The sequence below is a fragment of the Chiloscyllium plagiosum genome, unplaced genomic scaffold (genome assembly GCF_037043375.1).
Source record: "Chiloscyllium plagiosum isolate Xiang-an unplaced genomic scaffold, Cpla_swu_hap1 HiC_scaffold_21, whole genome shotgun sequence".
Taxonomy (NCBI): Eukaryota; Metazoa; Chordata; class Chondrichthyes; order Orectolobiformes; family Hemiscylliidae; genus Chiloscyllium; species Chiloscyllium plagiosum.
The window spans coordinates 37838082-37861546 of NW_028270159.1; the positions used below are offsets into that span (position 1 = coordinate 37838082).

Sequence of the window (23465 nt, forward strand, 5' to 3'; positions counted from 1 at the left end):
AATTATGGTCACTGGCCTCAAAATGCTCCTCCACTGACACCTCAGTCACCTGCCCTGCCTTACTTCCCAAGAGTAGGTCAAGCTTTGCACCTTCTCTAGTAGGTACATCCACATACCGAATCAGAAAGTTTTCTTGTACACACTTAACAAATTCCTCTCCATCTAAACCCTTAACACTATGGCAATCCCAGTGAATGTTTGAAAAGTTAAAATCCCCTCCCATAATCACCGTGGGCAGCACGGTGGCACAGTGGTTAGCACTGTTGCCTCACAGCGTCAGAGACCTGGGTTCAGTTCCCACCTTGGACGACTGTCTGTGTGGAGTTTGTACATTCTCCCCGTGTCTGTGTGGGTTTCCTCCGGGTGCTCCGGTTTCCTCCCACAGTCCAAAAGATGTGCAGGTTAGGTGATTTGGCCATGCTAAATTGCCCATAGTGTTAGGTGTAGGGGAATGGGTCTGGGTGGGTTGCTCTTTGGAGGGTCGGTGTGGACTTGTTGGGCTGAAGGACCTGTGTCCACACTGTAAGCAATCTAAAACAAAAACCCTATTATTCTTAGAGATAACTGAGATCTCCTTCCAAATTTGTTTCTCAATTTCCCTCTGACTAATAGGGGATCTATAGTACAATCCCAATAAGGTGATCATCCCTTTCTTCTGTCTCAGTTCCACCCAAATAACTTCCCTGGATGTATTTTTGGGAATATCCTCCCTCAGTATTGCTGTAATGCTATCCCTTATCACAAACACCACTCCCCCTCCTCTCTTGCCTACCTTTCTATCCTTCGTGTAACATTTGTATCCTGGAACATTAAGCTGCCAGCCCTGTCCATCCCTGAGCCATGTTTCTGTAATTGTTATGATGTTCCAGTCCCAAGTTCCTAACCATGCCCTGAGTTCATCTGCCTTCCCTGTTAGGCCCCTTGCATTGAAATAAATGCAGTTTAATTTATTAGTCCTACCTTGTTCTCTGCTTTGACCCTGCCTGCCCTGACTGTTTGACTCACCTTTGTTCTCAACTGTACCAGACTCAGATTGAAATCTTTCCTCACTATCTCCCTGGGTCCCATCCCACCCCACCCCACCCCACCTTAATGGTTTAAATCCTCCCGAGCAGCTCGAGCAAATCTCCTTGCCAGTATATTGGTCCCTTTCCAATTTAGGTGCAATCCGTTCTTCTTGTACAGGTCACTTCTACCCCAAAAGAGATTCCGATGATCCAAAAATGTGAATCCTTCTCCCATACACCAGCTCCTCAGCCATGCATTCGTCTGCTCTATCCTCCTATTCCTGCCCTCACTAGCTCGTGGCACTGGGAGTAATCCAGATATTACTACCCTCGAGGACCTCCTTTTTAAATTCCTGTCTAACTCTCTGTAATCTCCCTTCAGAATCTCAACCCTTTCCCTTCCTATGTTGTTGGTTCCAAGGTGGACAATGACTTCCTGCTGGCCCTTTCCCCCTTGAGAACATTCTGCACCCTCTCGGAGACATCCTTGATCCTGGCACCAGGGAGGCAACACACTATTCTGATGTTTCGCTGCTGGCCACAGAAACGTCTGTCTGTACCTCAGACTAGGGAGTCCCCTTACACAATCGATTGCTTGGAACCTGACGTACCTCTCATTAGATTAAGCTGAAACAGGTTAGTTTATGACACATGGTTATTTATTACCGAATGTTACAGTGGAAAAATGGATACAGTTATTCGTAAAAGTAAATACAGATAAAAAGGTTAAAAGTAGGTGCGGATAATTAGAATGATTAAATTAAGATCAGACTGCCATCATTGTGGTCCATGACTTTTCCAAGTGTGAATGAATTGACGATATGAAATAAGAATTTACCTCAATTTACAGATAAGGCTTTCAGAGAAGAAAGGGCAAGAAGGTTTTTGTTGCACTATTTCTGTGGTACCTACACGTGAAGGTTACCTGTTTTATTCCAACTGAAGCACAGCTCATTTCTGAAAGCTTTTCCCCTTGTACTTCCTTCGGATAAGAACTCTCAGACTTCTCGGGATATTTGGTTTAAAATGATGTAACTCTGCCTATCTTATACAGATCGAAACTTAAATGGTTGCTTCTCCAAAGGTGTTTCAACATTTTTCCATAATATATGAAAGATTCATCTACTGTCTTTTCGTCAAGGTTTTTGCCTTGTCTTAGCTATCAATCTGGATAGCTCATTGTTCCATATATGGTGAGATAGGAGGGGACTACTGAAATCCCCAGAGAAGCTACCGTTAATGAGCTACTGTCTACCTTTGTGGAAATGCACACTAAATTTCAAATACCTTCACATGTCTGAGTATGTCTGTTTATAATTCACTTGCAGATTTCCAGGAGCTTGAAAACACTGTAATATTACAAGGTCAGGTGAGTTAGATTAGATTAGATTACTTACAGTGTGGAAACAGGCCCTTCGGCCCAACAAGTCCACACCGCCCCGCCGAAGCGCAACCCACCCATACCCCTATATTTACCCCTTACCTAACACTACGGGCAATTTAGCATGGCCAATTCACCTGACCTGCACATTTTTGAACTGTGGGAGGAAACCGGAGCACCCGGAGGAAACCCACGCAGACACGGGGAGAACATGCAAACTCCACACAGTCGTCAGAGGCGGGAATTGAACCCGGGTCTCTGGCGCTGTGAGGCAGCAATGCTAACCACTGTGCCACTGTGCCACCCACAAGTGTGAATGAATTGATGATAGTCAATTCTGGTAGTCAATTTTAAGGGTCCTAGTGTCCATTTAAAGCAAAGTTACTTTCTTACAAAATCGGAATCATAACATTCCCATTCGTGATTAAAAGCTAATGCTGTGTTTTCCAAAGTTGGTTATGTGCTAATGATACACTTAAAGGTGAAGGGGAAATCTTGGGACAAGAAAATCATTCCAGATAAAATAAAAACCAGGAAAGTGCATTTTGGGTAGCCAGAATAAGGTCAAGAGAGCAGAAAATAAGCTGGGAAAGAGTCTGATAGGAGGGAAACATCTAAGTATCAGTCGATTAAACAGCAACACATGAAAAGAAAATCTTCCCAGTCCTTTTCTTACAGCTAAACAGACTGATGCGAAACATCAAAATGAGGCTGGCATTTTGATTGGAAAATGTCATCAAAACTTACTGATCCAAGATGAGGCCGGTAATATACAAAAACAGAAATTAAAAACTGTAGTGTCCTTCAGAATTTAATTTACAATTAATTAAAGAAGCCTTTGTATTCAACTATACATGATTATTTCATTTCAATCTGACATTTTGTTAATCACCTTATTTGTTAATCACCTTATAAACAAGGCTGTGGTGTACATAAATATCGGCAGCGAGTTTTACTTGGTGATGATTAGTGAGCAGGATGATCACCTGACCTACTCAATGTCATCTGTGTAAGGCTTGGTATTTATGATCAGGTGTCATTTGAGTCTCAATAGAGAACTGTTTTTCTCCAATGCGCTTCAACCTCTTTATAATCTCTCTCTTTGAAAATTCTTATTGGAGTTGTAGGTTGGAAGTGAATCATATCTCCATCAGGTGCAGACCTGTGCAGTTAAAGCAGGTAAGAGTTGTAGACAGGTCCTCTTTCTTAGTGGTGACAGGTGTGTGGCCAGGTAAATGCATCTGATTACCTGGAAGAATGTGACAGAAATATAACTGCAAGGAACATCATTTCCAGGACAGGTTGGGAAGGTTCAACAACCCAACCTGGTCATCAGGTGAGTATGACGTACTGCAGTGTTTATTTCTCAATGTTATATTTCTTACAGAGCTTGATTCAACTCCACCTCTACACACAGAACTCCCAGCACTTGTCTTTTCCCCCAACGACTGCACAGTGTTCATCACCATTTGTTACTCCTCAGGTACTGAAATAGTTCATTGCCAAATTTCATTTGACCTGGACAACATCCAGGACAAACAGCAAGTAAAGTCATAAATGCCTGGTAAGGGCTATTTGCAACAAGAGAGAATCTAACCAACTTTCCTTGACATTCAATGATCTCGTCATCACTGAATTCCGCCTGAAAACGTCCTGCTTCTTACCATTGACCTGAAACTGAACCGAATTAGTCATATATATACTGCAGCTACAACAGCAGGGGAGAAGCTAGGAAATGTACAGTGAGTAACTCACCTCCAGAATTATGTATTTACACTATAGCAACTGGAGTGAACCACATGCATCTGTTAAATGCTGAAATGCTGGAACCATGTTTTGATCTCAACCTCTTCACTTAGCCTGCTCAAAGATTGTTCTTTTTCCATGGCATTCCGATGAAATAGGTTTGCTTAATTTATTCCTGGAATGATAATATATTTCCAAGTTAAAACATTGTGACACATGAAGAGGCTATGCCCCTACTCATCTACCGCCCTTATCCTTCTGATGGAGAAGGGTAGGGAAGGACTGTCAAAGGGGATGTGCCGTGTATCTTTTAGATTGTACATTGAGCATCCACGATGTATCAGGAATGAATATTTCAAATGGTGGACGCCGTGCCAATCAAATAGGCTGTTTTTTCACTGGATGGTGTCAGGTTTCATGCATGTTTATGGATCTGTATTCATTTAGAAAAATACAGTGCATTCCAACACACTGTAGGCTTGTGCCTTGTAGATGAGGCAAAAGTTTTAGGGAGTTAAGGTATGAATCACTCAGGTAGGAATCCAGCTTGTAGTCTGTTCCTGTAGCGACAATGTTTATGTACCTGGTCCCATTCAATTTCTGGTTGATTGTGACCCCATGGACATTGATGATATGTGATTTTGTGTTTGTAGTGTGACCGTATGTTAGCCAGGTTTTGTTGGAGCAATCATTCCCTGTCATTTGTATGTCACAATTGCTACTTGCCATGATTCTGGATTAGTGGTGCTGGAAGAGCACAGCAATTCAGGCAGCATCCGAGGACAGGCAAAATCGACGTTTCGGGCAAAAGCCCTTCATCAGGAATCATTCCTGATGAAGGGCTTTTGCCCGAAACGTCGATTTTGCCTGTCCTCGGATGCTGCCTGAATTGCTGTGCTCTTCCAGCACCACTAATCCAGAATCTGGTTTCCAGCATCTGCAGTCATTGTTTTTACCTACTTGCCATGAATCTACCCAAGCTTAAATGTTGCCCAGAACTTGCTACATAGGAGTATGAACTGCTTCAACATGTAAGGAATTGCACATTGAACAGAACACTGCCTATCAGTGGATATCCCCACATCTAACGTTAGGATGGGGGCAAGCTTATGATTAATCTTATATCTGCATAAGTCTTTATGAGAAGCACTCAAATAGTCACTCTCTCTCTCTCACTCTGCAAGAGCAGACAGCACACAACAAAACAGCCTGAACTGGAAGGAGATAAGTCAATTACTTACTGAGCTGATGGCGGATGCTTGACAAATCCTTGGAAGTAGGCAGTTGGAGGAAAATTAGGAAGGGCGAGATTGGATGCCATTCAAATCTGGCTATGTCCCTATTGTCTTCACTCATAAGCAACTTGACTATCTGGTGCTGCAGAATGATGCCATACATGCAGAACCTTCACTTTTTAAATTCACTCCAATTGCTTCTCTCCACTTTCTAGACTCATGCAATTAAGTTTACTGATGTTGTCATGATTTGCTTAGGAACTGTAAACATTTAAAGAAAAGTCCAAACATCTTGCTTGGAACTAAAAGAGCACTGCTGCAACATTTCACTTTCCTTTAACCAAATATTATTATATATGCTGTAATTGAATGAAAAGACAATTAGCTTAACAATATAGTTTATAACTATTCCTGTTATGCAATCAGTTTTACATCTTACTTCTCTCAAGGATTCCCTGATAAGCCACACCATCCTCACAGTTACTTCTGCAAAGACCACCCAGAAGTATTACACCAGCCCTCAGAGAATTCTCCTCAGCTCTAGTATTTTGGGAGGTAAAACTTCCATTTACCAGCTTTTGATTCTGGATGCTTCAGTCTGACACTTCCAAGCTAACGCATTGATTATTTTGTTTTCTTTACAAGACTCTGTTGAGACCACTGTGTATTCGTTCACTGGCTTCAAACGAGGCAACCTGTTCCATCACAAAGAATCAAACTGAGATTGCTTCACAACCACATTCCATAAAGTCAGTGAAGAAATTATACAAGACTGAATCATTTGAGTCACCTTCAGCCAGAAGTGACAAACTGATCATTCATCTCGGTCTCTTCTAGTGATCTGCAGCGTCATAGATGCGAGTCATAGAGTTATGCAGCATGAAAACAGATCTTTCGGTCCAACTCCTCCAATTCACTCTGTATGATATCAAGATATGGTTGGAGGTATTGGGTAGTGCAAACATTCAGGGCCATAACAGCATTCCACTAATACTAGGGCTGTGCTCCAGAACAGGCCGCTCCCTTAGCCAGGCTTTTCCAGTACAACTTACAACACTGGCATCGAGCTGATTATGTGGAAAATTGCCCAGGTATGTTCTGTACAATTCTGGTCAATTACTGCCCAATCAGTCTACTTTCGATCATCTGGAAACTGATGGAAGGTGTCATCAACAGTGCTATCAAGCAGCACCTGCTCAGCAATTACCTACTCAGTGATGCCCAGTTTGGATTCCGCCAGAGCTACTCAGTTCCTGAGCTCATTACAGCCTTGGTTCAAACATGGACACAGAGCTGAATTCAATAGGTGAGGTGAGAGTGACAGCCCTTGACATCAAGGCTGCATTCTTCTGAGTGTTGAATAGATGAGCCCTAGCAAAATTGGAATCAATGGGACTCCAGGGGCAAGCTTGCTGCTGTTTGAAGTGATACCTGGCACAGAGGAAGATGACTGTTGTTGTTGTTGGAGGTCAGTCATCTCAGCTCCAGGACATCTCTTCATGAATTCCTCAGAGTAGTGTCCTAGGCTCAGACATCTTCAGCTGCTTTATCAATGACCTTCCTTCCATCATAAGATCAGAAGTGGAGTTATTCACCAATAATTGCACAACTCCTCAGATTCTGAAGCAGTCCATGTTCAAATTCAACAAGATCTGGATAATATCCAAGCTTAGGGTGACAACTGACCAGTAACATTCACACTACACAAATGCCAGGCAATGAGCAGCTCCAATAACAAACAATTTAACCATTGCTGCTTGACATGGTGTTACCAACACTGAAATCCCCAATATCAACATCCTTGAGGTTATAATTGATCAGAAACTCAACTGGCCTTGTCATATAAATACTACAAGAGCACGTCAGAGGCAAGGAATACTGCAGCAAGTAATTAATCTCCTGACTCCTCAAAGTTTGTCCATCAAAGAGTGCAATGGAATACTCCCCATTTTGCCTGGATGGATGCAACTCCAACAGCACTCAAGAAGCTTGAAACCATCTGGTTAAAACAATTCACTTGATTGGTACCACATCCACAAATATGCACTCCCTCCACCACTGATGCTCATTAGCAGCAGCATATATGATCTGAAAGATGCATTGCAGAAATTCACCAAAACTCCTGAGACACAACCTTCCAAACGCATGACCACTTTAATCTAAGTGGACAACTGCAGCAGATACATGAGAACACCAACATCTGCAAGTTCCCCTCAAAGTCCTGACTTGGAAATATATCACCGTGTTACTGGGTCAAAATCCTGAAATCCCTCCCTAAGGGCATTGTGAGTCTACTTACAGCACAGGAATTGCAGTGGTTCAAGAAGATAACACAGTAGCACGTTCTCAAGGGCAACTAGGAATGGACAATTAATGCTGGCTCAACTAATGATGTCCACATCCACAGAGAGAAAGAAAATCTCTATTTACACCGCTGGTCGATCCAACTAATTTATTTGCCATCTTTCCTCAGTGAGCCATAAACAAAAACACCAGATCTAAGCTGCAACTAGCTCCGTCAGCAAAAAACCCAGAGAAATTGAAACCAGAAAGCATTCCTAAACTCCACCAATTTGCATAATGATATAGCCTGCTCTTGGATGTCCTCGAACTGACCTTTAAGTTAATTATCGCTCATTTATAATCTCTTCTTTGTTCTGATGAAGTAAATGAATGTTACAACCTTTCAGTGTTCACTGAACACTTCTAAACTAAATTAACACTTACTCACAAAAGAAATCTCTCTGAAATGTCCTTTTTAGCAAAGTTTGCAGATATCACATATCTACTACTTTAACTAGTGAGCTTCCTTGCCTTTACACAGCTGAATCTCTTAATTTAATAAACAAAGAATCTTCACCTTTCGAATTTGCCACTGAGAGACATTCTGGTCATCTTGAAAGCACAGCCTTTAAATTCCCTTACCCATTATAATGTAAATATGGCCAGAACAAAAAATGACCTCTAAAATATTAACATGACCTATCAACTTGATATTCATAATTGTGTTCATAGAATCATCGAATGCCTACAGTGTTCAGATGGATGAATGTGAGAGCACTATGGGCAGTATTCCTGATGAAGGGCTTTTGCCCAAAATGTCAATTTTCCTGCTCCTTGGATGCTGCTTGACCTGCTGTGCTTTTCCAGCACCACACTCTCAACTCTAATCTCCAGCATCTGCAGTCCTCACTTTCACCTAGCATTACTTGGAGCTCACACCAATTACAACAATGCTACTTTCCTCATTGAAGCACTCTTGTATAGATATCATATAAAATGCAGCAAACAATACAGACTACTTATGATGTCATATAGCACAGAAACAACCAATCCATGCCGACCATAATCCTAAAGTAAACTTGCTCCGCAGACCTGCATCTGGCTCATTTTCCTCCAAATATTTCTTATTTGTGTACTTATCAAAATGTCTTTTAAGGATTGTAACTGCCCCCATCCAGCACTTCCTCTGGAAGTTCATTCCACACATGAACCATTCACGGTGTAAAAATGTCACCTCTCATGTCATTTTAAATCTTTCTCTTCTCACCTTAAAGTTGTGCCCTCAGTCTTGAAATCCCCCATCCTAGGGAAATTACACCTGCTATTCACCTTATCAATGCCCAAATGATTCTATAAACCTGAACAAGGTCAACCCTCAACCTCCTACTTTCCAGTGAAAAAGATTCCAGCCTATTCAGCTCCCCCTTACAACTCAAACCCTCCATTCGTGGGAACATCCTGGTAAATCATTTCTGAACCCTCTCCAGCTTGACAATATCCTTCCAATAACAGGGTGACCAGAACAGGACACAATGCTCCAAAGGAGGCCATACCAATGGCTTGTACAACCTAAATATGATGGCCCAATACCTTTACTCAAAGATCTGAGAAACGACGTCAAGCATGCTAAATGTCTTCTTAACCTCCCTGTCTACATGCGACGCAAACTTCCAAGATTTAGTGTTGTCTCTTGTCTCACTGGCAAGCAGCACATTAATGCTAGCAGTGTCAAAAGGTTTTGGTGCTGGAAAAGCACAACTGGTCAGGCAGCAACCGCTAACCGCCTGGGAGGAAAGTGGAACATTTGAATTCCTCAAAACATATTTCACAACAGAAAGAAGAATGTGCATTTGTATAGTTTCTTTCAAGTCTCTAGAGATCCCAAAGGAACTTTAGCAGCCAATGTATCACCTTTGAAGTCTTATTTATGACTTTAAAATTGGAAGAGCATAACCAACTAAGACTATAGTCCAAAAAATACTAATGAGGTCAATTAAACTACTTCAGACGCTTTGGTTGAGGGCTACATATCCACTATAGCATCAAGATGCAATCCCCTGTGCTTCAAGTCATAACACAGGATCTTCTATGTTCACATGAAAGAGTAGACAGGGTTCAGTTTAACATTTCATGTGAAAGACAGTAACTCACAGTGCAGCACTCCCTTAGCACTGCATTGGAGTGTCAGCCTGAAGTTCTGCAGTGAGTTTAAGTCCAAAATCGTCAGACAATGAAACAGGAAACTTACTTAAAAGCAGTGCACAAAAACGTGGACCAAATATTTCAGGACCATTATGCCACAGACAATTATGCAGGATTCCACAAACTGCAGGAATAAAACAGCAGATGTTCTTTTTGGTGGTAACTGAGGAAAAGAGGTTTGACAGGTGTGCAGAAAAATAATCTCTGCAACTCATTCAACTTGTGTCCAGCACATTTTCTGATCATCAAGTATTATTTTAAACAGTGAGCTGGATCTTGCAATTATAAAGATGGTCAGTATTTGTTGTCATTACTCCATGAAACTGAGAGTAATGTCAGTCATCCGGACTTGTGCAGTTAAATGTGGAAAGGCAAAGGTTGTTGTAACCAAATCCCTGTTTGTCGAGGGCACACAGTTGAAGTCCTTGCAGATAAAAACTAATTAGAAATCACTGAATTGACAAGAAGGCCCACCTTTTACATGATTACTCATATTGTAAAAAAACCCATGCCTTTTTGAATGAGATTTTGCCTGGTATTTGAAACACCCAGATTGGATGGACATGCAGCAAGGAGACCACCCTGTTTCCCAAAACCCAATGGGAGGTGCGACATGGTGGTGAGCCTTCTTTTATTGGTCACTAAAATGGGTCAAACGATCACTGCTACAAATAGGATAGATGCCAGGTTCCCCTGCTGACGCCTCTCCCAATATGCCAACTATCTCCCTCACCACCCCAGCCCATTACCAAAACATTGAACTCTATGATTCCAAAACATTTAGTGACAAGAGCTGCTCCAATGCAGCGGTTAGATCTTTACAGTCATGCACAAAACTTAGTTCAAGAGTTGGTATCAATTAGAATCATCAGTATATTGAAAACTGATACCAACCTGGTCAAAGACCAGTCATCCACCTTTTCAAAGTAATTTCCATACCCAACAAGAATTATAAAAATGCTCACAACAAAACTAATTCACGATTCCAAAGTTTCATCTGACTTCTGACTTACAGTGTGATCTTTATGATAATACGCAGTGAAAACCACATACCGTCACCTCAATTAAAGATTTTGCTTATAGCTCAAGTTGCCAGCAAACCCCCACCCAATGAAGGGTGAACTTATATTCCTTTAGAAACACAAATCAGGGAAATTTATAAATGAATCCAATTAGATATTTGCTTGTTGTAGCAACATATCTCATGTTTCATCTTAAGATTAAAAAATACTTCTTTTTAAGTTTGTTTCAACAAGATAAGCAGAAGTTATTTACCCTCAACAGCCAAACTGCAACTGGAACTGCCAGATCACAAAACAAAGGTGTTCTACAGTATTTTTCATTCCACTTAATTTTAGAGTGAAAGCAACATTTAATGGATCTGAGAAGATAGCTAAATTAGGGCCCGAAACATGAACCTAAATAAATAAGCACCAAGTTAGATAATTTCACATTTGAAAAGCACAGATACTCAATGTTACAGGACACATAACTCACCCGTTTCTTCATCACAAAGATGTTCACACGGCTCTAATGTCCTTTGTCCACAAAGGTCTCTTGTCCATGGAGATGTGGAGTTGATTTGATAGAACAGCGATAATTTGGCTGGATTTAACCAGTCGGACACATCCAGAAAGCTTCCCTCACTGACAACAAAACTGCTCCCTGAACAACAGAGAATGGCAGAAGTTAAAGAAACCCGTTCAATGTTCCCTGACACTGTTTGTTCTTCACATTAATACACCAATTCATAACCCTGTTGGATGGACAGTAATGTCAAAAAACACCAAACATTTAGGATTCAAAACAGACAAGAATCATTCAATAATGAAGTGCTCAATTGTCACTGAAAACAATGAGAATTAAGTCAAAGCAGATTATAATGTTGCCTGAACTGTTCAAGGAAATTTCCATTCATAACTTGTCACTAAGTATTAATTTAACACAATGCACAATCTGCACGTTCTAATTGCAGCACCAAGTCTTACTGTCAGCCAATAATGGGCGAGCTTACAACTGAAGGCAATGGAATGGTTTACCTACATGGAGCAGTTCCACGGGCTTCACTGGCAGTTGCGAAGAGCAACTGAGATACATTTGCATACTGCAAAACTCAATAAAACCAGTGGGACAACAAATGAGTGTTGATGACAGAGATTGGATGAAACAGCCCGCATTTTCTGATCACTGGAAATGTTGCAACGCTGCCAATGCCACCCATCCAAGATTTCCCAGATGTGATCAGCCCATTTATTTCGGGATCTTCCAAACTTGGTTGGCAGTGGAATAGATAGTAGCTCGTGGGCAAGTCCAGCAAATGACAGTCGAGTCAAGAACAAAGGATACATTCACTTTTTATGGTTTACCTGTCAGTTTCTGTTAGGTCTTTATATGTACGAGCCTTTTAAACAAATGAGTGTAGGCCAGTGAATGAATAAATGAAAGTATGAGGGGGTGAATGGGCAAGTTGTTATGTGAGTGCATGCGCAAATAGGTGAGGTGGTAAGGTGAGTAAGTTGAGTAAGTGAACAATTGGGATGAGAAGGTAGACAGTGGTTAGGTGACAGGCGCTGGTTGGGAAGTCTGAGGATGGAATTTAGCTAGTCATACAGGAGACCGAGAGGGCTGATTGTCAGGTGGTCAGGGGCTATTGGAGTGATTGATGGTGGGACAGGTTGAGTGATAATCATGGGTAGGTGTCAAATGATCAGAGGGAATTGGTTCTGCGGTCTATCAGGTTGGGTGGTCAGTCTGAGTCTGTGGAGTACTCGGGTGGTTGGGGGAGAGTCAGGTTGAGGTGTAGTTGGTAATCAGGGTTGAGTCAGGTTGTCAGATTGGCTTGAGCGAGTATCAGATGGGTAAGTTGGCTAGTCTGGGTGGTCGATGAAATAAAGCTGAATGGATTTTGTACGTAGAATCAGGAAGACATTGGGTCAAATAATGACTACTTGGAGCACAGTTCTTGAAAATATTGGAAGTATTTGAAGATATATGATTAATAGCTGGCATGTTGTGTTATGAACAGGAATTAGACGATTAAAAACTCATATATTATTGCTAATTTTATTGTACAGTGTGTATTACAGAAAACAACAGTATTATTGGTACCTCTTAACATCATTTTCCGTGGATTATTATTGAACTAAGAAAGCAAATTCAAATACCTCTCTTTCCCATGTGTGTTCTATACTGACTGAATGGGACATTAATAATAAGTACAGTAATGGAAAACACAATTTTCTGCCGTCACATAATGTCAGACTGCCAGAACTAAGAGCTTTTTTTGCAAGAATAATAGGGATTGATGCAGAGGCATTGATTAAAATTTCTGTTACTTAAATGGAGGCAATTCGTGTATCAGGATAATGTTCATCATCCATTGCTAAGATTATAGCAACACATATATCTCTCTCTCTAGAATGGAAAAAGCAAAGGATAAGAATGTTCTCTTGCAGATCAATATGCTTTCCCCATGAAGTTATGTTAAGAACAAAAAAGACTTGCCAGTTCTGCTTTTGTGGGAAAGGAATGGCCTCAAAGAAAGTACAGAAGGTTGTGTGCACAGCCCAGACCATTCATGGAAGCCACCCTCCATCCATAGACTCCATTAACATGGCTCGATGCTGCAGAAAGGCTGCCAACATTATCAAAAACCCATCGTGCCCTGGTAATGATCTCCTACAACTTCTTCCATCAGGCAGAAGATACAGAAGGCTGAACACACACATTAGCAGGTTCAGGAACAGCTTCTTTCTGGCCGCTATTAGACTGATGAATGGAATCTCTAACCTCAAATAAAGCTGATCTTGCTAATGTTGATCTTGCCCAGCACATGCCCTGTACAATGTAAGCTGTATGTCTCTGTCTAAGTTTTTATACAACCTTTGATCCGCACATCCTTGCTTACTATGATCTGCCTGTTCAGTTCATATATGAAGCTTTTCATTGCACTTTGGCACCTATGACAATAAATCAATCAATCAATCAGAAATCCTTTTCCTGCTCTTAATTTGGCAAGTCATCATTAAGAACTTCAGATGCACTCAGAGATTTCAATGATCTATTTAAACACAGTTTTCAGTCATAAAGAAATAAAGTTATTTCAATCCTGGGTGAAAATCCAAATTGATTTACATTCTGGACAAACTTTCTAATTCGCTGAACTGAATTTGATTTGGGGGCCTCATTCAATTTACCTGTAATCTCACAATAAGTGGAATCTTGTGATCATTATGTTTCTTTAAAAAAATACTCCCCTTTTGGCCTCACGATTTTTGAGCTGGGTCAATTCTAAACACAGACTTTGGGCCCATAAGGTCCCAAGTAATTTGCCTTTCCTCCCGCCACAATACTGTGCTTTCATATCTAAAAGAGTGCACTTGCTGACCATGTGACTTGGCCTACACATTGCCGAACATGGCTTGATTAGCACAAACTCTACCCTGTTTCCAACACCACAGCCAAGTCCACTAAGATTATTTTGGAGAATAGGCACAGCAGCAAACTTCCTGTATATAAGTCAATGTGAACACTTTCCACTGCACTGTCCACCCTCACCCCTCACAGAGGAGCTCACAAGTTGTATGTGCAACATAAGTTTCAAAAACATTGTCACCATTCACACTTAAGGTTTAGAAAAATAATCTAACCTCATTTTAAAACTATGAGTTATTTTAAACTTCTGCCTTTTTCCTGAAGACCTACCATTTTCACAACTTATTCAAAACCCTGAAATTAGGATTCAGCATTTCCCCAAAATCTAGACCATTTTGCTGAAAGCCTTTGTTACCGTTAGTGCACACAGGACCTGCAATTACCTTACAGTCCTCCAACACCAGCTAGCCACTACTTCCTCACTTCTATTGCCTCACCTTCAACAGATATTCATTTTACAACTTTGGTGTCACTTTGAGAGCCAGTTACCCGGAACAATTTGGCTATATCACTGACTTCACCGCAGTCACAAGCCAAGCCATCTTCAAGTAAGTTATGTTCCCCTGACACTCCTCATTTTAGCCCTGACTTTGTGTTCACTTAACATTTCACAGAAAACAATTTTAAACATCATTTTAAATGTAATTCATGCTATGTAAACTTCTGTAAATTCTTGAACTGATGGACACATGTAACATTTTAATCTGTAATTTTTAGGAGATGGCCATCACTGGGCCTTTGCCTAGGGCAGTGGAAAATGAACCATCTTAATAAACAAGTGCTCGTCTTCAGATGGAGGCTATTCTCCAAGAATGCCTTTTATAAACCAATGATGCATGTGTACTCACGTTCTCATCACCTGATGCAATGTGCAAGATTGAATTCACCCAACTCGGATCCTGGCAACAAAACTGACCTGAGCCTAAGTGAGATTCCACTGATTGAGGTGGCTCAAGAATGCTGTCATACTCCTCTATTCGACATGAACTTAGCAATTACACAACAATAACATGGCTACTTCATCTAAGGATTAAATTACTTTTGAATCGATTTAAATGTGAAGTTTAGTACAATGGGTCTGATCTCCACTATTGCTGGTGCTGCTGCTTATAGACTGGAGAAGGCTTGGGACTAATACATCACATCCTGTTGAGGTGATAGTGATAGACAACAGTTTATGATAAACCCCTTAAAAGGTCCACACATATTATTATCATAACTGGGAAGTCTTGTCAAAGTGTTATTTCAGATGCACAGACACTATTACAGGAAGGTTTTGAAAGCATTTTTTTTTAAAACTCAATTCTCCTAAACAACTATCTAGTGTACACCAATGAAACAATATTATGTTTCAGAGTAGAATTTTGTTGTGAATAAGTCATTAATAATAATTTTAAATCAGGTTTAATGATTCTATAATTCTAAGTTATTTTCTCGTTAAGTACACATTATTATTAAAATACTTTGGTGACAAACTCATTTTCCGTGATAATAATGAAGCTACATCTTAAATACATTAAAAGAGTGGAAAAAAGACAGAAAAATAAACAACTATGTTTCAGGAAAACTAATTCTGGAATTATAAAGAATTAGATAAATTAATTTCTGGGAATCCTGAACCTGCACGTAACCAGCATAATTTTCAGTGAATTTTGGATGCAACTTTCCAATATAGAAGGCGAACCTTTCATGTTTAAATAGACTTTATTGCATCTTTTCACAGTTGAAGGAAATGACCAAGCACTTGTTTACACATGTGATCTATTGGTTTAATTATTTCTCTGCCCAATCAAGCCAAACTCGGAAGCTGATTGCACTGGGTATAGTTCAGAAGACTTGTGTTAAATTGAGCAATTATGGTCAATTGTCAAATGTCTGTGTTTTATCCAGACGACACGTGCTGACTTGGAGCTGCTGATGAAAATAGGGCACTTTACAAGGCACCTCATGACTATTGGAAATCAATAATTCTACATTAATTCTAAATCTACAATAATTCTTCCCAGAACTTAATGTCTCCATTCAGGCAATTGGTTATGAAAGTGACATTGCCAAAAACATAGATGTCAGCACTACGTAGATGTAGCTTAATTTGTGAACTGTTCTCTCCAACATTGCTGTAGTTTTTTCAAAACTTTGTAACCGAGAGAATCATCCTCATGATCACAAGAATCTAGTCTGTTTTCCATTCCAAATGAAATTATGGAGGATAATCAGTTCTGAACTTATTTAATGAACTGGTAAGGATTATTTCAGCAATTCAAGGGAACATGAGCATGAACTGTTCATTTAACATCAGATCTCATCTGCTCAATGCAGTTATGAGACAGCTTTAGGATCATTAGCCAGCAGAAACAAAAGAAAATTAAACCAATGGACGTAACCATATTGGTAGCAGCACAGATGAATTATTTTCATATCATTTTATTTTACCTGAATTTATTGAATGCGTCAGGTGACATTTGGAAGAGTTTGAGTTCTGAATGTAATAAGCACAACAGACCTAAATTGAGACCTTAAAGTATTTTTTTTCTCTCAATTACCCACTCAAACTAATTTGTACATTGCTGAACACATCTGTCTTCAACCAGCATAACTGGCAATCTCTTGAAACCCCTTTTCCAAACAAAACTCTTCAATAATTCATTTGTAATTAACAGTTGAAATTTGATTAATCCAGCTGAAAATGGGTTAATTACAAAAAAAAAGAAGCATTTTCAATCAGAGTATCAGTCCATCACCTGCAAGTACGTTGGGTCTAAATGATGAAAAATGTCTTCCAAAATAAATTCAAAGTCATATGCTGATTATATTTAGGTCTGCAATCAATTTCTTGCTAAATTAGGAAAAGAATGAATTAAAAATATACATAAAACTTTGCTGCTAATGTCCCTCTTCCCAGAAGAAAGAGTTTAATTACTGACACACTTAAAGTCCTACAGAGAAGCAAACCTTGTGGAAATGGCCAGTGACAACTAATTATTACTTGGTCCATGGCCACCTTTATTGGGTCGGTCCCAGTTCTCAGTCAATGATTTTAAAACTAACATAAAAGTTTGTGAAGACAATTCATCAGTAAAATGCTGTCCTGTCTCACTGTGATTATGCCAATTTTAGATGAATTGCTAGCAAAACCAACTAACTGAGCAGAAACACCTAATGAACAAGCCGGAGTACAATTAATTTTGACAAATACATTTCACAGCAGCATAAAGTTTTCCTATCTTCTGGCATGTTCTAATGTTTGCTTTCTCTACTGTACTGGATAGAGAGAAAAATGGCTTGGATAGAAACAAGGTATAGACCACAGCTGGTTCTGAGCAACTTCCTTGGATTGTAACACACAGGAAATTCACACCAATCAAATAGTACAAAGAAATGAACATCAACAAGAAGTCTTTCTGTCTCCTGTGAGTACTCACAAGGGGGAAAAAAAACTCACCATCAGCAATGAAGTGTTCAGGGACATGTAAGATCACCTTTACCATCAGGGGGCATGTCAAATGGCCTCCATATACCACAGTTAGGACACAGCTGCACACCGTGATTAAAGTGAGGGCAGTTCTATTCAAAGGGCTCCTGGGAGAACCTAGGAAACAAAGCAGTTGTTTTCAAAAGACTATTCTCAGCCATATCCTTTATTATACCTCAACACTGTCAGACTCTGCACAGCAGGGCTCAGATTTCGGCTCCTCTGTCACGAATTATTTTTCTTTTCCCATTCGCATAGAACTCTAAACACTGCATTAAACATTATCCAAACCACTGTTATTCGAGAATTACTCATTGCCACAACACAGAGTGAAATATGGATTCAATCCACAATCTCAGAACGAAAACTTTTACACACATTTAAAAGTACTACTTTTACATTGGAAACGTTTAAATGATAAATGATTCCAAAACGCCATGCAAATAGATGATCAATATTAAAGCACAGTTCCTGTTCACACGAAATATTTCAAAAACATGTATTTTCCCCACAGTACAAAGTCACAGTGTAATTTCCCGACTGATCACTGCCAGAGGATTTAAACCAAAATAGGACATGAAGAGTTTCCAGTTCATGCATGGAAAAGGAGTATTTCATTGCAGCGACCGAATCAATAGGCTGTCAAGTCAACGACTTGCTTAAAATAGAGGTATTCTCAGATTAAAGGATCAAGCTAACTTTGTACACACTGTTTGTATTACATCAAGATATAATAGCCATTCATTTTTTAAAAAAGGATGCTCTGAAATTTAATGAAATCTGTGACATTACAAAATTAGATTATTGAGGTGGAAACGATTTGCTCGACCTTATTTACTGTATCTTATGTGTTTTGGAGCAAAGAAGAATGAGGAGAAATTTGGGTTTACAAGGTTAAGGCAGGCTTAGATATAAAAGAGAAGTAAATACTCTTCCCATTATCTGACATCAAAAGACAAAGGAATATCGATTTATCACTATGGGTAAGAGATGAAGGGAACATGTGAAGAAGGACATTTTTAGGCAGGCAGTGCTATGACCTGGAACTTGCTGTCCATTAGGGTGTCAGATGCAAAAACAATCCATGATCTGAAAAGAAAAATCATTTGGAAACAAAGCCTATCTGGAGATTGTGCGACTTGAGTGGGGCTGGGGAACATAAATTGTGGCTTGAAGGTGAGCTAACAAAGACTCGATGGGATGAATGCCCTCTTTCACTGCTGCAAATGACTGTACAGCTAAGGTTTTCCACTTTGTAGCCAAGTGTGGAGGCAGGCATGCTCACTGAAAAAATACATTGGATTAAGCTCTAATCGCTTGCTACCAATGGGCTTATTGGTGCATCACTATAGTTTTGCCTTGCCAGAAGTTTTGCTGGCCAATCAGAGAAGGCAGCTTCTGGGTCTGAGCGATCATTGCTAGAGGCGTCATCTTAGCTTCTAGGCCTAGAGAATCTAAAACCAAAAGGCAATTCCTTTTCTTCTGGGTCTCACTAGGAAAGCTGGGTTAAGGGAATTGGATAGAGGCCAGGAAACGGCTTTCAGTTATCACCCTCTTGCCTGCATTCCAGTCTCTCATTGGCTCAAGGCTGAGATAAATAGAGACAACCTAGGTAAACCTGAATCCCCACCTGGGAAATCAGTCTTTTTTTGTATGCTAGGAAGGTAGGTAAATGGGCTGGTTGCAAGTTGGCGTCTTTAAGTGACCATTAATTAACCATTTTAGCACCTTGAGTGCTGGCAAGTCAAAAAGGTTCCTACAGGACATTCTTGCACGGCACTTAATTGCTCAGGAGGCAAGATTGGGTGAGTATCTCTCAAGGTCAAATTCATTCCAACATTTGCCCTTCTCACTGCCTTCCTTGCCATCCCCTGGAGTGGGTGATGAAAATAAATCTGCCCAAGATCCTGGAATCAATGGCTAAAGAAGAATCCAAATCAGCTTATGCTATGAAACTTCTGTATTTAGAATCATTGACATGTGGAATTGATAGCAACTGAGTACAGTTGATTCTCAGTTAAAGCATTCAGAAGCAAATTGGATCAAGTTCTGATTGATCAGAGAGCAGTGAAGTATGGCTGTAATGCAGCAAGTGAATGAGAAATCTTTGTGTTGGTTTCTTAAATACAGCTTGGATGTTGGAGCAGGAGGAACAGTGATCACTCATTGTAGCTTAATTGTTGATATATAATGTTGATATAAATGACTCTTAAACATAAATTGTTCCATGCATTGGAATCAGTTTATGACTTACAAGCCCTAAATGCCATAGCCATAATTTCTACAGTCTTGTCAGCTCCACTAATGTTTTATTGAATTGGTTTTATTTCACTGCTACATTTTATGTCAGGTATTGTGGGTCATGTAAGATGGTCATGTTTGAGTGCCTTTTGGTCGTGTTTTCTTTTTTACAAATCAATAATTCTCATTTCGGGGTCCACTTTGCCATTCCTTGTGCATGTCCACTTACTTTCTCTCAACTCCATTGGCTCAAACTTGTTAATCTTTCCGTCACCTCCAAGTAAGCACTATTCCTCTTTTTCTCTCCCTAGACCTTAGATTCCCTCAATCCTCTCATCCAATTTCAATTCATTTTTCCATATTTTTCAGTGTCTGGCTCCTGTTAGAGTGGACTTTGTTTTTTTTTCATTTTCTCCATTCCTTTGCAGGTGGATCATGTACCCTAGGAACATTGGACAGATACTTTGCAACAAGAACACCTTATTTTAAAGTCTGCGTGCATCAGATGAAGGGTCTTCAGTTCAGTATATTTTAGAAACCATTTTCCTTATTCTGAGTTTATTTGCTTTTACACTTGCTGTCACACGCTGGTTGGCTTTACCTTTATCACTATTGTGCGTGGCTCTTTAAATTTCCGAATTTCTCTTCTCATGAACCCTACCTCCCACTATTTAATTTAAAGCACTCTCTGCAGCCCTAGTTACATGATTCATCACAACACTGATCACAGTCCAGGTTAGATGAAGGCTGACCCATTGACACAGTTCCCTCTATCTCCACTACTGGTAGCAGCATTCCATGAATTAAAATCCATTTCTCCCACATAGATGTTTCAGCTCTACATTCAACTCTTACCCTAACTACCTTCTTCTAAACTGATTGTGGCTCAGGTGGTAATCCAGAGTTGAATACCTTTGTTCTACTTTTTAATTCTAGTCTCCAGCTCCTCATGCTCCCTCAGAGGGTACCACACTCTTCACATTATATGGTCCTTGCTATGGAGAAGAACGTTTCCCCAAGCAAACTGTCATTTGTTTTAGCTCACCCCACTTCAATCAATGACCATCTATATCAAAGTACCAAGGCAATTTGTCCATCCTCCCTCCAGCTCTCATCCACACATGCTGTAAGGATGTTCAACTGATTTTAAAATTGTAAGGATGAAGGCTTCTCTATTCCTAACTTCAGGACTATCATGACTGTTTCATTTGCAATCAAACCTAATGCATGTTACTGTCTCCTGGAATGATGTAGGTAGTTTCTAGGTAGAGTTTCCCCTCTCCAATGACCAAACTTCAGATGCCAGCTTACCAACTGTGAGGTTCTTTGAGCTGCAGATACTGATTACAGGTGAAGCCATCATGGATCATACAGAAGTCAACCAGGACCCACATGTTACAGCTGCAACACATCATCTGCCCTGATATTGCTACATTTTAAAATTTTAATTAATTGCACTTCAGGGTTAAATATCTCTGAATGATTATCTGCAGTTTTATCAAGCATATTAACTAGTAGGAGAAAGTGAGGACTGCAGAGTCGAAGAATGTGGTGCTGGAAAAGCACACAGCAGGTCAGGCAGAATCCGAGGAGCAGGAGAATCGACATTTCGGGCATTACAAGTTGGTGAGCCTTATGTCAGTAACAGGGAAATTATTGGAAAAAATTCTTGGGGATAGAACTTATTCATATTTGGGAAAATATGGACTCATTAGTGATAGGCTGCATGGCTTTGAGCATGGAAGGTCACGTCTCACAAACTTGATTACGTTTTTTGAGGAATTAACAAAGATGATTGAGGGCAAGGTGGTAGATGTTGTCTCTATGGATTTAACAAGATCTTTTACAAGGTTCCTCATGACAGGCTGTTACAAAAGATGAAGTCATATGGAATCCATCATGAGCTGATAAAATGGATGCAGAACTAGCTTAGCATAGAAGGAAGAGAATAGCAGTGGATTTTTTTTTTAATTTGGAGATCTGTCACCAGTAGTGTTCTGCAGGGATCAGTGCTGGGACCCATGATTTGGAGGTGCATTTTGGATGGCCTGATTAGTAAATTTGCAGATGACACAAAGTTTGGGGGAGGTGGGAGTACTGAGGAGGATTGCCGGAGGATCCACAATATAAGTGCATCAGATGGTCGAGAAGGCATATGGCATGCTTGCCTTCATTGGTCAGAACACAGAATATGAAAATCGGCAAGTCATGTTGCAGCTACATAGGACTTTAGTTAGGCCACAATTGGAATGTGGTGCACAGTTCTGGTCACCACATCACCAGAAGGATGTGAAGATTTTGAAGAGGGTACAGAAACAGTTTACCAGGATGTTGTCTGTTTTGGAGAGTATTAGCTATGAGGAAAGATTGGATAAACTTGGTTTGTTTTCACTTGAACTTGTAAGGTTTAGGGGCAACCTGACAGAAATTTACAGAATCATGACGTGTGAATAGATTGGATAGTCATTTATTTTGCCCAGAGTAAAAACGTCAATTACTAGGAGGCATAGGTTTAATGTAAAAGGGGACAAGTTTAAAGCAGATGAGAGAAGCAGGTTTTTTTAAAATGCAGAGAGTGGTAAAAATCTGGAATGTGCTGCCAGAAGACACAATAGCAACATATAAGACATATCTTGACAGATATATGAATACACAGGGAATAAAGGGATGCAAACCATGTAGAGGTAAAAGGGTTTTAGTTTAGAAATGCTTTGTGTGTTGTTGTAGTCTTGTTGGGCCGAAAGGCCTATTCCTGTGCTATGCTGTTCTTTGTTCTTTGTAAAACACATTCTTTTCAAACGATTTAAGTTCCATTTACCAACCCCCCACATTAAATAATGGGATGAAAATTGCTGACTAAATGTGTACACTTAATCACATTACACCGATACTTTCTCTACAAACATGAAACATCAATGTGAGTACATTACTGTGGCATAACTGTATTGGGGAAAGGAATCAGGTTTCTTTTAAAATTAAAAAGAAACCAACAGCAGTTTGAACACAGCGATTCAAATAAGGATACCGTATTTAAAAGAGTCCAATAACTCTGACAGTGAAGCATTAAAAAATAAATCCACTTGTATCTTAATGCATTTTTAATCCTGCTTATCAGAAAAGGAAACCACTTAGATTGGATCAGCAAGACCTTATTGAACTGGGTTTGACTGAGGGCACCTACCCACTGCAATTGTTGGTATTTGTACAAATATAATCAAATTAAATCAGACCAATGCCAGACTCAAAGGCGTCTTGAATGTTTGCAGGCTACAGGATACAGTTATTAAACTGTGGGTCTCCAACGAGATGCGCTACATACCTTCATTGCATCCTCAGCAGAAAGAGCACATATGTAAAGGAAAGGAGAGAGTGTGTAAAATGGCATTTGCCTGTTGTTGCCCACTTTCTATTACACAAAGCAATAAAAACATTGTTTGCTAAATTCCTCTGAGGCAAGTGCTTGC

The 23465-nt window shown here is 40.0% G+C and overlaps 1 protein-coding gene across 7 annotated transcripts in view; it reads right to left on the minus strand.

Annotated features, from left to right (window-relative positions):
• astn2 (astrotactin 2) overlaps positions 1-23465 on the minus strand; it is a 1590397-nt gene that overhangs the window by 911134 nt on the left and 655798 nt on the right. For all 7 annotated transcript variants that reach the window (XM_087998521.1, XM_087998520.1, XM_087998522.1 and 4 more), the window contains 2 exons: positions 17731-17877; positions 11352-11519 (listed from right to left, as the gene is read on the minus strand). In XM_087998521.1, coding sequence (XP_087854647.1) covers positions 11352-11519; positions 17731-17877 — 315 coding nt within the window. The remainder of the gene's footprint in view (positions 1-11351; positions 11520-17730; positions 17878-23465) is intronic.